Below are 12,247 nucleotides of genomic sequence, written 5' to 3'. Positions count from 1 at the left end.
TTGCTGGTTCCACTTGCAGGTCTCTTTATTAAGTTCATAATTTTAATAAGGATAAAGCATGTTTCCAATTTCGGAACTTTCGTTAAAATTTAGTTTTAGTCTTCAAACTTTAATTTTAATCAATTTAAGTATTAGAAGTTTATAAAATAGAGTAGTTTTCATTTATCCTCACGATAAAAATTGTTTGTGATAATTAAAGAACGCAGAAATTATTATTTTTCCAAAATTTAGAGAGTAAATTAATCAAATCCAAAATATGAAGAATGATACTAATAAATTTTATTGACTTTATAGGAATTAAAAATATATTTTATTAATCTTTTGATAAAGTAAGTTGCATGTGTATAATATAATTAAGCATACGAGTTCCTTGATTGTTTTTTTGCTACCTGAATCTCTAGATGCAGAGTTTTTTTAGTGTTTCACATGCATGCAGGTGCACAAGTGCCGGCATGGCAACTGGAGGCGGTGATCACGTGACATGCTTCAGCACTGCAATCCCATGGAACTGTAACTCGCCAGTCCCACTTGCAATTTCCAATTCGGAAAAGCCTCAACTCGCCAGTCAAACTGGCGAGTCCCATGGAGCTCAAATCGCCAGTCACACTGGCGAGACCAGTGTCATGTTTCACCCTGAGTCCGAACTCGCCAATGCCTTTAGCGATTTGCATAGCTTTTACGTAAAAAATGACACCATGCAAGAAATAGTTTGAAAAAAGTCTCATTTGTAAAAATAGTTTGTAAAACAAACCCCTTTTGAGAAATTTGCCGGACATAAAATCAAAACCCATGCCAAGTTTAAAATCAACCATGCCCTCCGCAGCTGTCTGCTTTTGTGTTAACTAATGGAATGGGAGAGCGAGTAGTTCATCTTAGGCCTTAGGCTTCTCGATCTTTTTTTGTTGTTTTTTTTCATATCCTACATTTAAAAAAAATCAACAAAATCTATATATAAAAATCTATTCCTCAATAGAGACACTCTCCAATAAAGTTTGGAGGAGAATTCCGCCAAGAAAAATCATCCACTTGAAGAGCATAGCATAGTTAGCAAGACTATCCACATAACCATTATCCTCACGATAAATGTGATAAACTTAAAAGGACTGTGCAGGTGAGAGAACCTAATAATACATGCTGCAAATTAAGATTTTCTTTGAGCTTAATTTGCGCAATTTTTTAATATAAGAAATCACTTGTCAAATTTTAAGCAGATTGATCAATGTTTTTCTTTTTCTTTTTCAAATAAGAATCTGAAAAATAATCTTTTCTCTTTCTTTCTTTTTTGATAAGTACTACATGCAACTTCTGAAAAATAGTTGTGGTAGACGAACGAGAACCTTCACGAATAAATAGTGATTGTGTGGAACATGAGTAAAGCATCCTGCTGAAATTCTAAGAACGTTATGCCAGATATTGATGAAAGCAACAAAATATCGGCTGCATTATTGGCACTTTTAATTTAGCCTATTTGAAAATTTTGATCTCCATGTTCCTTATGATCTTCAAATGTCCCATGGCCAATAACAATATACTATTTTTGGTAATAACATCACATCACATACTCATGGCATGCTTTACAAATACATAGTTTACAAATAGGATACATCAATCTCAGCAATATAAACAGTGACAAGTTTTTGTTAATTATGTACAATTTGTGTCACACAAGAACATGAATCAATGACTGATCACTGTGACAAAGCAGATTTTGACACTATGATCTCGTTGCTACTTTGTCAAACATCCCTTACCTTCAGCTTTACTTCTGAGTGTGGATTGAGCGGCTTCTTTGGACTTAAAGGAACACTTGAGAATTTATGAACTAGAATTTTGAAGCATGGTAAAAGAACTATGTATAGAGTTCCCAAAATAAATGGTGATGCAACCAGCCACCCTAATAACTGCAAAAGATTGATAAACAAGAAATTTTCAAAATCGATAATTACACATTTTTGAAAGGACATCATCAAGCATGGACACTTCTAAAAGCAAAGTGATTCAAGCAGCAAGAAATTAGTGAGGATTAGAAACTTTGAGTAATTCAAGCATATAAGAAAATGTCAGATCCTATACAAGGAAACTGCCCTTCCCACCCAAAGGGAAATTTAAAAGGTTTCAGCATTACTAGGTAAATAAAGCATAGAAAGATTTTCTGTTTGTATCACAAAGAAGACTTGAGTGGTGAAAATCAATTCCATTGTGCATCTCTGTTATCTAATACTTAATTCAAATAAGTTCAGAAGAAAACACTTGTATATACATAAATAATGTCTGTTTCATGTAGATATCTCTATATTTAAGACAAATCCACAAGAAAATATTATGGGATGGTGGCACCTACCGCATGGGCAACACTTAATAAGACTTCACGTGAAGCTTGGCCAGTAAGAACTTTCTTTAAAGCATCAGATGTTAAAGGGAAATGAGATCCACCAGAGATAACCTCACCAAAGCGTAGAAAGGGTACAACCAGACTGAAATGCCGAATAAAAGCAAATATCAATGTACAGACAAGAATAAAATCAATTATGTGCGTGTTTGAAAAAAAATCGCGTCAAGTCTGGATTGAAGCAACATATTGCTGCTTCTGCGTCATTTTAATGTTTTGACTTGGTTTTCTTGCCTTAACGTGGATCAGCAATGTGTTTCCAAACATGCTCTATGAAACAAAACAATATTGATCCGGGAATAAGAGAGAACCTACGTGTCCAATACATAACATAATGGGGGTTATAATTAAGAACATCTGGACACTTTCATTGTTTCTAAGGGCTCTCTACAGAACAATTTTAATACAAAGTGAATTTCCTATTCGGAACCCTTTCTCTGAAAATAAAAGCATGGTTCTGTATTACCATGATTTACACCATATATATAGTCCAACCCTTCGTAACTTTTAACTCTTAGGATGCAACAACAACTAGACCATATTCCACTGGGATGCTATATGGATCAATTAACACTGTTGGTCTCTACAAAAAACAAAATTTTCAATAAAACTAGAGTAAAATCTTTTCTAATAGGTGTATCATTAAGTTTTGTTAGGTTTTCCTAATTTGACAGTCTTTAATTTGATTCAGTTATCACAAGAACCTCTATTTGTCCTCCTAGGATGCAATTAAAGTAAGATAAAAAAAACCCCTTCTAACAAAATTTAAAGTCATAAAGAAGTTGTTTACAATATATTTTCATGAATATCTTGATTGTAACATGACTAACAAAATAAAAGTACAATGATTCGCCATAGAGAAGGAAAGTAAATGTGATGACAGCACGAAATGCATATTACCTCAACTCTATTGGAGTAGCAATAAAGTTTGCAAGCATCACAGTTGGAGCATGGCAAAATGATCCAAGCAATGCAATAGCCATTCCACAGAGGAACACAGTGACACCTATTTGAAAAACATTAGCATGTCTAACAAAATATAGACGAACTGCCACATTTCACATCATTATAATTTCTCAGATATCTAATTAAGAGCCTATTTTTCTTCTTTTGATTGTTTTGTGATGCATTTGCTAGGTTGAATCAGTTTATACTTAATTTAAATATGCAGTTGCTTCACAATCTTGAAATCAGATTCAGTTTTGGGATTATGTTAGTCAAATCTGCATTTTCCATGAGTTGCATCTGTAGAGTTAATGGAAAGACATAGTTTTGGAAACTAGAGAGAGAGAGAGACTAAACTTATGCTAGATGGCTACCAATTCTGAACTGTGGTTATCTAGAGGTTGTGAGGAAAGACTGATTAATTTAAAATTGATTGTTCAAACCTCATGGCAAAGAGATGAATGATAATAGAGAGCCAACTGAAATCCTATCAGTCATTAACCTGGATGAACAGCTACTTACCTTTTCTGATGGAAACCACTTTAAAATATTCTGACAAAGAAAATCAGTACTTTATGCAACAACCAAATTTCATTTTTTTCGGAAAGGCCAAAAATTTCAACTTATCAACATGTTTATCATTAGGAATTAATTGTTCCCAAAAATCCCCTTTTACCATGTTAACAATTATTATATATTATGATAACCAATGTAATGTTCAAGCATGTTGATCAAACTGGAAAGAAATTATGCACATTCTTTTCAATGTAGTGGATACAACTTTGTTGTGTATGTGGTGTCAGTATCAATGGTTATTAAATTTTTACATTTGATCAAATTATCTTAATCTCTGTTTGGTCAAATTATCTAATACACTGGGACAATATATACTGGTTGACATGATATAAAAAAGTAATTCTCTTTCTTTTCTTAATCAGAATCCTGAATGTACTTGTTAAGAAAAGGTATTATGAAAAAAAAAAAAAAGAGGTTGTAATAAAGAATACGTAGTCTCCATCTGTCAATTGAAAATATGCTGATATCCAGCGCAAAATCTCAAATATTCCATGCCCCTGACTAAGTTGGTCATTTCTCCTTTCATTTTTCACTAATTCAAAAGTTAGTGCAGCATGAAGTTTCTCTTTAGTTGGTTCTATATCTAACATATTAAATGTCATCACCCCTCTAAGATGCCTACTGAGTTAGAAAACAATGAGCCTAATCACAAATCTGAAGCTATTTTTCTTGTCAGCAATAGACATTCTACATACTACATGGAAACATTCTACATTTATTCCCCCACCCCTCCACCCCCAAATTTATATCACAGTTCCTTCAATTCTTCATTTTAACAGGGAGAAGGATCTCCACTCCACTATTGTGACACATGTAACATTTTAAATAAGCAGGAAAATCATTTAAATCTGTAAAGTTGCTATCCTATTCAATCACCAATCGTGCAAGCAATAAGATCTTAGTTACAAGCATGATTTTGAGTGTTCAGTGGCAAGTATAATAAACAAATCCAACATAAATGACAATATAAATCCAGGTGGGTTAATTACAACATACCACATATAGGAAATAGTCCCAATGTAACACCAAGAGCAGCAGAGAAAGCCAAGTGGTTTGGTTCAGCTCCTCTGAAAAATAAGTACCAAAAATCATCAAACTAAAGCTGTATTCAGAAGCCTACTTGTCATAACAAATTAATACATATTCAAAGATTTCCAAAGGCTAAACTTGACAACAATTTCAGTTCCATAAAAGCATGTGATGTTTCATTTTTCAGCATAAAACACATTCTCACATGGCTTCCCTTAAAATTTTCCTTTTTCAATAAGATATACCCAGGAAATTATACGTTCACTCCTAATTTGTTTTCGACAGGGAATAATTAAAATGAAGAACAAATTATATCAATTATCACACACTACCATTGCATTGGAAAACCAATTTTTTTTTAAAAAAAATAAATAACTTGAAGATGCATCAAATCACATGTAGCAGAGATTCAGAACAAATGAATAGTAGATCAGAGAAAGAGAGAGAGGAAAAAGCGAAAAAGTTTGAAGAGTACCTTCGGATAATGGAAAGAAGGGGATCAGTGATCTTCTTTTGGACCCAATTCGCCATCTTCGTCCAAAGTTTCAAAATTTAACTTCCACTAAATTGAGACCCCAGATGTTCCCAAAACAGAGAATAAAGGTTTTTCTCTCACAACAAGAAACCCCGGCTACAATCCAAGGAAAAAGAAATAAAATAATTGTAAAACTAATTATATTTGAGAAAGAAATTATACCAAATTCAGTATTTTAATTAATTGCTTATGGGAAACAGAAATGATGAGAAACTTTTGTTGGATGGAGAATTGCATGTGAGAGAGAGTTGGAATTGAAAATTGCAGACAGAAACAAGAAACATGGGCAGATGCAGATGAAGATGAGAATGAGATATCTATTATGTTTTCTTCTCTTTGGGGAAAAGAGGTTTAGACGTTGGCATCTTGTAATCAATCCACGTGCTATCAATTTGGATGCATGGATTGGATTCCACACCTAATATACAAATTGATAAGACGTAGCAAATTTTGTATTGAATAAAAAAACATTTAATTCACCAACGGAGTTTAGATCTGGGCTACACTACCACGCGGTGCTGAATCTCCACTCCCAAGCTGAACCAAGGAAAACAAAAAAAAAGATTATATTTTGATAAAACTAACTCATAGGTTAGTGGAAAGTTTATAACGTACAAATTATAAATTTTTAAATTTTGCATTATAAATAAATGGTAAAATTAATTTTTCATTTTGTTTGGAAAACTAAAATTGAATTAAATAAACTTTATTAGAATTAATTTTTTTAACATTTAAATACTTTATTAATAATAGTATTTTTTTTAAAAAATTCTTTATATTTTTTTAAACACTCATTTTTATTTGTAAAATAAGAATTGATATGATTGAAAGAATTTTAAACCTTAGCAATGGGCGTATCCTTCCAATACCAAAATGAATTACTAGTTAAAAGTTAAGAGAATAAAAGAATCATCCAAGAATTTGTATTGATTCATTTCAATCCAAATCTATATTCAATTGTTTTAAGTCTTCTTAGGACTTCTATTATATATAATGATAACTCGCTCATTTTTAAAATTTCAATTTTCTCTTCTATGATTTGTATGTTATATTAATATTAATTTCGTACTAACTTTATTATTCATATTATAGCTATCATAATTTTTCAAATTTACTGTATCGCTCTGTATACGTTATGTCGTAGGTTTCACAAATTCAGCAAAAAAAATAAAATGACGTAGGTTTCATATCTACCATACTTTCATGCCAAGAAACCTTTGTGTCTCCTCCACTATGCTGCCAGTAGTGTCATTGACAAATAGCACTAAAATTTAAGAACAAAATGATTTTTGTGATACCTAATGATACATTAAACATCCTAAAGGCAAGGGTCCAACCCTGCATGATATTCATCCTTTTTTCCCGCTCAGAGAAGAATGGAGGTTATACAAAGGATTAGTGTTTTAATAATGACAACATAGAAGACATTTCTAAAATTCTCGAAACAAATTTTAGCGTGGTAATGAATAACCCTCTTCAAGACATTGTGTTTTGATATCTTGCATTAGGCGTTGAAGAAAAGTCGGGTTGCTCGTAACAATAGCATCAACATGTTCAAACAACACCTTTTGCATGGATTCTACATCATCAACTGTCCAGGCATACACCTTTTTGTTCCTCCTGTTCACCACAATGCAAAATATGGTAAGTAGTAAATACACCACATGTTCATGCTGGAAGCTGCCAGAGTCTAGATGCTTTAAAAATACTACCTGTGCAAAACTTTCACAAGATTTTCATCAATCAGTGGATGATAGACACCAACAACCTCAGCACCTTTCATTCTCAACAAATTTGTCCTAGCTCCAGTAGAAGGTTCTCTCATAACAATGTAGCCAACCTGCATCATCCCCGACTGAACTGAGTGGATGCTGAAGTGGACATTAAAGCACGTAAAATTAACACATCTATAATACAATCCTAGGGCTTTCAGCTTCGTAATGATGCAAACAACTTCTTGTCATTAATAGACATAATCATACAAAAAAATTAATTAGGCACAACTAACGTAAAGACTTACAGTCAGTTAGCGTAAATCTTATTTCCACTTCCGTAACTATTCTCCAAACAAGAATAACCTCCATTTTGTTAACTAAGTTTAAGTCTTCATTTGTACTGAAATATTTAATAAGATTACCACCAAAATCAGCCTAAATCGTGATAACTGTCTCCTGATGTTTTACCCTTCTCCAGCTCTTCTATATTCATGCAGCTAGTCATTTACTTGCGGAGTAGAGACTAGTACTTTTGGTAAATGTTGTATTGTTCTAGACTTAGTTCTGACCACTTTCTCATGTCATATGCTATTTAAGAGGTTTTGAGATGACTAAAGAAGGAAACTCTGTCAAAGTGTGCAATGTGTACTGTTATAAGGTGTTAAGTAATGCATGAATTTTTATGGTTAGGTTTTTGGAGGTGCTCGGCTCATGGCTATTTTTAGTAAGGTTCCTTTGATGGACATGTGGAAAGACTGTCGGGCTTTGCAGAGATGTGCTATACCAGTTCAGTTGTCTGTTTGGTTTTATTTTTTTCAATTCTTTGGTTCATCCTAGGAGGATTTCCATTCTTATCCTCTCCCTTCTCTAATAATATTTCTTCTCTAATCCAGAAAAAAAGAAAGGTAGCTTCCTAGGTATATTAAAATTTTCCATTCTCTGAAAGAATCAAAACTAGTATACTTTAGTGCTTCAGCTGCAGTGAAACTATCACTATCAGAATGCATAGATGGCCATGATGGCTTTGTTTTCCCAATAAAGACTCAAAATGCATTGAATCAGCATAGATATCTGAGACCAGCCCTGGTGGGCCTTTAGAAAGAGTTCTGTTATTTGCACACCACTTTTACACCAACTCTCAGAAGCACTATCTTATTATTAAGCATTAATTATCATTCACTGTTTATATTAAATCACTTGCAACAGCCATAAATTCAATGCTTAAGTAACTAGGCGTATAAGTTAATACAGCCAAAAGCTGTACAATCTTTTGTTCCATGTTCCCCTGCCAATCAATTGTTTAGGAAAAGAAATCATTTTTCCCTTTCCATTTTAGATTGAAATGAAGCCTAAAAAAAATAATAAATGAAAAGCTATCATACAAGACAACAGAAGATTTTCATATGCAAAATAGTGACATCAAAACATGAAAAAGACATGCAAACAAAGCTAAATAAACTACTTCTTACTGTAATTTCTGATGAGAGTTTAATTACATCTCTTGCTAAAATGTCACTTTTAGCCCATATGAGGCAATTGCTGCACTCCGTCTTCTCCACCTGAAATAGATATGTTGTTTTGACACATGGAAATTACATGGCTGCAAAAGAAGAAAATATTTTGAAGAAAAACTAAGGACTTGCTGCAGGAGCAGAAGAGATGTAATGGAGAACGATGAGTGCTAACAGGATTAGGGTTGATGGCAACATCACTTAGTGTCAATTGGTTTTAAGCTGAAATCTAAGAAACAGGTTCATCAACATCTGTCTTATTATTTTCTTTCTTTCTCTATTCTAAAGCCATAGAAGGCCCAGAATAATGAAGCCCCACAACAATGTTGTTAAATGGCATGGTGATTTTTTGCCAACCGCCATAGGCAATTTGTGAAGGGAGGCCCACTACGGCGGTGCCATAGGTTGCAATGGTGTGTTTATATGGAGGAAGTTTGGCCATCCACCATCTGCCATCGATAACACTGACCCAAAGGAATATTTTAGAGATTAAAGTCATGGTAGTTGTCAGGAATTGAGTTATGAGCCTAACTCAACCCTACAAAACTGATCTGTAAGGTGAGAATTGTTTCCCACTTATATAGTCTATCTCGGCACTATTTTTAGGCAATGTGGGACTTCAACATATCTCCCTTTTGCCCACGGCTACCCACCATGTGGGACTTTCAACAAGTCCCTATATCTAGGGGTGGGTGACCACAATATAGGTGACTTTTTCCAACACCCTCCTTCACGCTCAAGACTATCCACTTGTAGCGTGACAAACACAGGGAGGCCCATTAATGGGTCTAGGATAGACTCTAATACCATGTCAAAAAATGGGTTTGAACCTAACTCAACCTTACCAATAGTAGTCTAGGACAACTGATGGGGAGTCATTGTAGTTAGGACAGTAGAAAGACAAGGAAGAAGGTAGTGGAGGTTTCGGCAAGTGTGTTGCTCAATTAATGCATGCTGTTTTGCTTCTAATCCATGAAATTGGGGGGGGGGGGGGTGGATGTTCAAAGAGGAAGTTAGGAGTTCAACCCATCATACAAGAGAAACAAACATTTCCACTTAAATACAACAAAACATAACCGGGTTTGGTGTAGGGTTTTAAAGTTGGTGTGTTAAGTTTATGGTAATACTCCTTAAGATCAGGAGGAAAAACTGTATTTTACCCTCAGGCCTCAAGCGTATTGTCATATTTATAGGAAAGAAGTCTACAACAAACACAATTATACAAGCCTTCAAAATTAAACATTGAAAAAGGTTAAATAAATATGATCCCAAAAGTCAACTCTAAAGCCCACAAGGGCAATAGCAAGGGGAATTTTTTATCATGCCACTTATACATACTTTTCAGAAGGCGGACAACTCAAGGGCAAGCTAAAGCTTTTATACAGTAACCGTGAGAGACAGTAAAGAAAAAAGGGACTGAACGTCACCAGTAGATGGACAGTAAGGCAAAGAAGTATTATACTTACAATAGAGAGAACATCTTTGGCAAGCTCTTTCTCATAAAATGGGGGCCCAACCTTAACATCTAGAACTATCTGGCGTACTGAATTTGCAGTCAACTAAATAAAGTACAGTGGAGCCACAGTCAAAAGATAACATGGAAAGAACATGAAAAAGACAAGCAAAGAAAGCAAGTATACCAAAAAAGTGGAGAAAGGAATAGATCCAAAATTGTTCAAGAAAACCAACAGGGAAGAAAAGAAAGAGCATTTCCTGAATCTTGGGATCATACCATCAGAGCATCTTGGATTGTAAGTATACTTTGATCAGTAAACTTGGAGGTAGACTGACGTGAAGCACTAAGCTCTCTAATCTAGAGAAATACACTGAACACAATCTTAGTCACACGTGATAGTTTTTTTTTTCTCTATTTTATTAAATGCAAATTTCAAATAGCATTGAGGGATTATGTCAAATGAAATCTCTCATTACAAAAACAAGCATCCATCTATAAAAATGAGCGAGTGGTGAGAAAATGAAATGTGCCAGTCTCACCTCTTTTGAGTTCAAGTAACCAACTTTAGAAGTAGCGCTTCCAGTTAAGCGCTGCAAATCCCTGCCTGCATCGTGTGAGAAATAATCTCAAAGTGATTATAACGCTATCTCTCATAATTAAAAATAAAACCGAGTGCATAAGTAGTAGTATTTTACCTGTCATGGAGAGCAAAGAGAACTCCGTCAGAAGAACGAGAAACGTCGATCTCAATGCAGTCGACGCGAGACTGAAGAGCGTGGAAATAGGACGCCATCTGGAAAGAAGAAATTAGGAACCAACCATAATAACATGAAATGAAAACAGAGAGAGAGAGAGAGAGAGAGAGAGAGAGAGAGAGAGAGAGATCTTCGCTCACGGTGTTTGGAGAAGCCTTGGAAGAATCGCCACCGTGGGCGCAGACCAGAGGAGGATCGTTGAGCCAACGGCACTTTGTGAATTGCAGCTGTTGGAGGCGTCGGAGGCGGAAGTGGAAGAAAATGGGAGGGAGAATGGCGAAAATGGCCAGAGAGAGAATCATCAGCTTCCGCGAAGGAACTCTGACTCTCAACGCTGCTTTTCGTGATCTTGAACTCTGCATCATCTCAATCTCTCTATTTCTATTGCTTCGATCCACACTCTTGTTAACAGGGACGAGCAAGTTTACATTTCTTTATATAGGATTTGTAATGATATTATATGTCATATGTTTTAAAAATTAAAAATAACTATAAAATAAAGTTAATTTCAAAATATTTTTTTTAATTTGCAATAAAATTATATGTTTTAAAGAAAAGAATCATATAATATAAAGTTATTCCAATTTCAATTCTAGATAATTATATTTTAATTTTAAGACAATCATTGCATGATTATATATTTATCAAATAAATTAAATTGTAAACTAAATCTTCTGTTCCTTGTGCATAATCATCACTGGTACGAAGGACTAAAATAAAATAATAAGGATCAAACTCAAAAATTTTGTTTTATTATATACTCAACATAAAAAAAATTATTAGAGATTCAAAATAAAATTTGTTAATTTATGAGAGATTCAAGAATAAGAATATTTAAGCATCATATTATTACATGTAAAATAGTTTATCATGTCTGTCTTTTTGTTGTTACTTGCAATATATTAAATTTGAACTTTTTTTGTATACAATATACTCACACATAAACATTGATTCTGTTAACAACAATGATTTTAATAAATTGAATATGAATTATATTATTTACTTGCCTACTAAATTTATGTTCATCCAATACTTGAATCCTATTTGCTAGGGTTGTTTGTTCTCAAATCTCAACTTCTATATACAATGCCACCTTCCTCTGCAATTATTCGTTTTCCCTTTCAATTTAAATTCCAATGCTTCACGGGCTTAGATTTCTGACGTTTTAGTAGTCACAGTTACGAAGAGTGGATCATGGAAGAGTTCAAAGTTGTTACCTTAGGTGATCAGTGATTAAACTTCACAAGAATGAGTAAGCAACGAGAGTATTATTGATGCCACTTTTGCTAATGATATTTTATATAATGCAGCTTGCAATTCCCTTGCAGTTTCTATA

General features: G+C 33.9%; 2 protein-coding genes across 7 annotated transcripts; both read right to left on the bottom strand.

Annotated features, from left to right (window-relative positions):
- Nucleotides 1-1,417: 1,417 nt before the first annotated feature.
- Nucleotides 1,418-6,048, bottom strand: LOC114417473. Its single transcript, XM_028382712.1, has 6 exons — nucleotides 5,984-6,048; nucleotides 5,415-5,570; nucleotides 4,907-4,977; nucleotides 3,290-3,395; nucleotides 2,342-2,474; nucleotides 1,418-1,901 (listed from the first exon to the last, which is right to left on the bottom strand). The coding sequence occupies exons 2-6, from the start codon at nucleotides 5,468-5,470 to the stop codon at nucleotides 1,737-1,739; spliced, it is 531 nt and encodes a 176-aa protein (XP_028238513.1). The 5' UTR covers nucleotides 5,471-5,570; nucleotides 5,984-6,048; the 3' UTR covers nucleotides 1,418-1,736.
- Nucleotides 6,049-6,647: 599 nt separating this feature from the next.
- Nucleotides 6,648-12,237, bottom strand: LOC114417472 (glycerophosphodiester phosphodiesterase GDPD4-like). 6 transcript variants are annotated; one of them, XM_028382705.1, is made up of 9 exons: nucleotides 12,129-12,237; nucleotides 11,052-11,312; nucleotides 10,852-10,949; nucleotides 10,696-10,756; nucleotides 10,433-10,513; nucleotides 10,167-10,259; nucleotides 8,659-8,748; nucleotides 7,187-7,314; nucleotides 6,679-7,094 (listed from the first exon to the last, which is right to left on the bottom strand). In XM_028382705.1, exons 2-9 carry the CDS (start codon nucleotides 11,274-11,276, stop codon nucleotides 6,926-6,928), a joined length of 945 nt encoding a protein of 314 aa, XP_028238506.1. In that variant the 5' UTR covers nucleotides 11,277-11,312; nucleotides 12,129-12,237; the 3' UTR covers nucleotides 6,679-6,925. The 6 variants fall into 6 exon arrangements, with proteins under 6 accessions (XP_028238507.1, XP_028238506.1, XP_028238509.1 ...); XM_028382708.1 differs by having other exon boundaries at nucleotides 8,686-8,748; XM_028382707.1 differs by having other exon boundaries at nucleotides 10,852-10,922.
- Nucleotides 12,238-12,247: the final 10 nt, after the last annotated feature.

This window comes from Glycine soja, chromosome 6 (genome assembly GCF_004193775.1).
Source record: "Glycine soja cultivar W05 chromosome 6, ASM419377v2, whole genome shotgun sequence".
Taxonomy (NCBI): Eukaryota; Viridiplantae; Streptophyta; class Magnoliopsida; order Fabales; family Fabaceae; genus Glycine; species Glycine soja.
The sequence above is the reverse complement of the archived record's forward strand: the minus strand, read 5'-3'. Positions and strand labels throughout refer to the sequence as shown.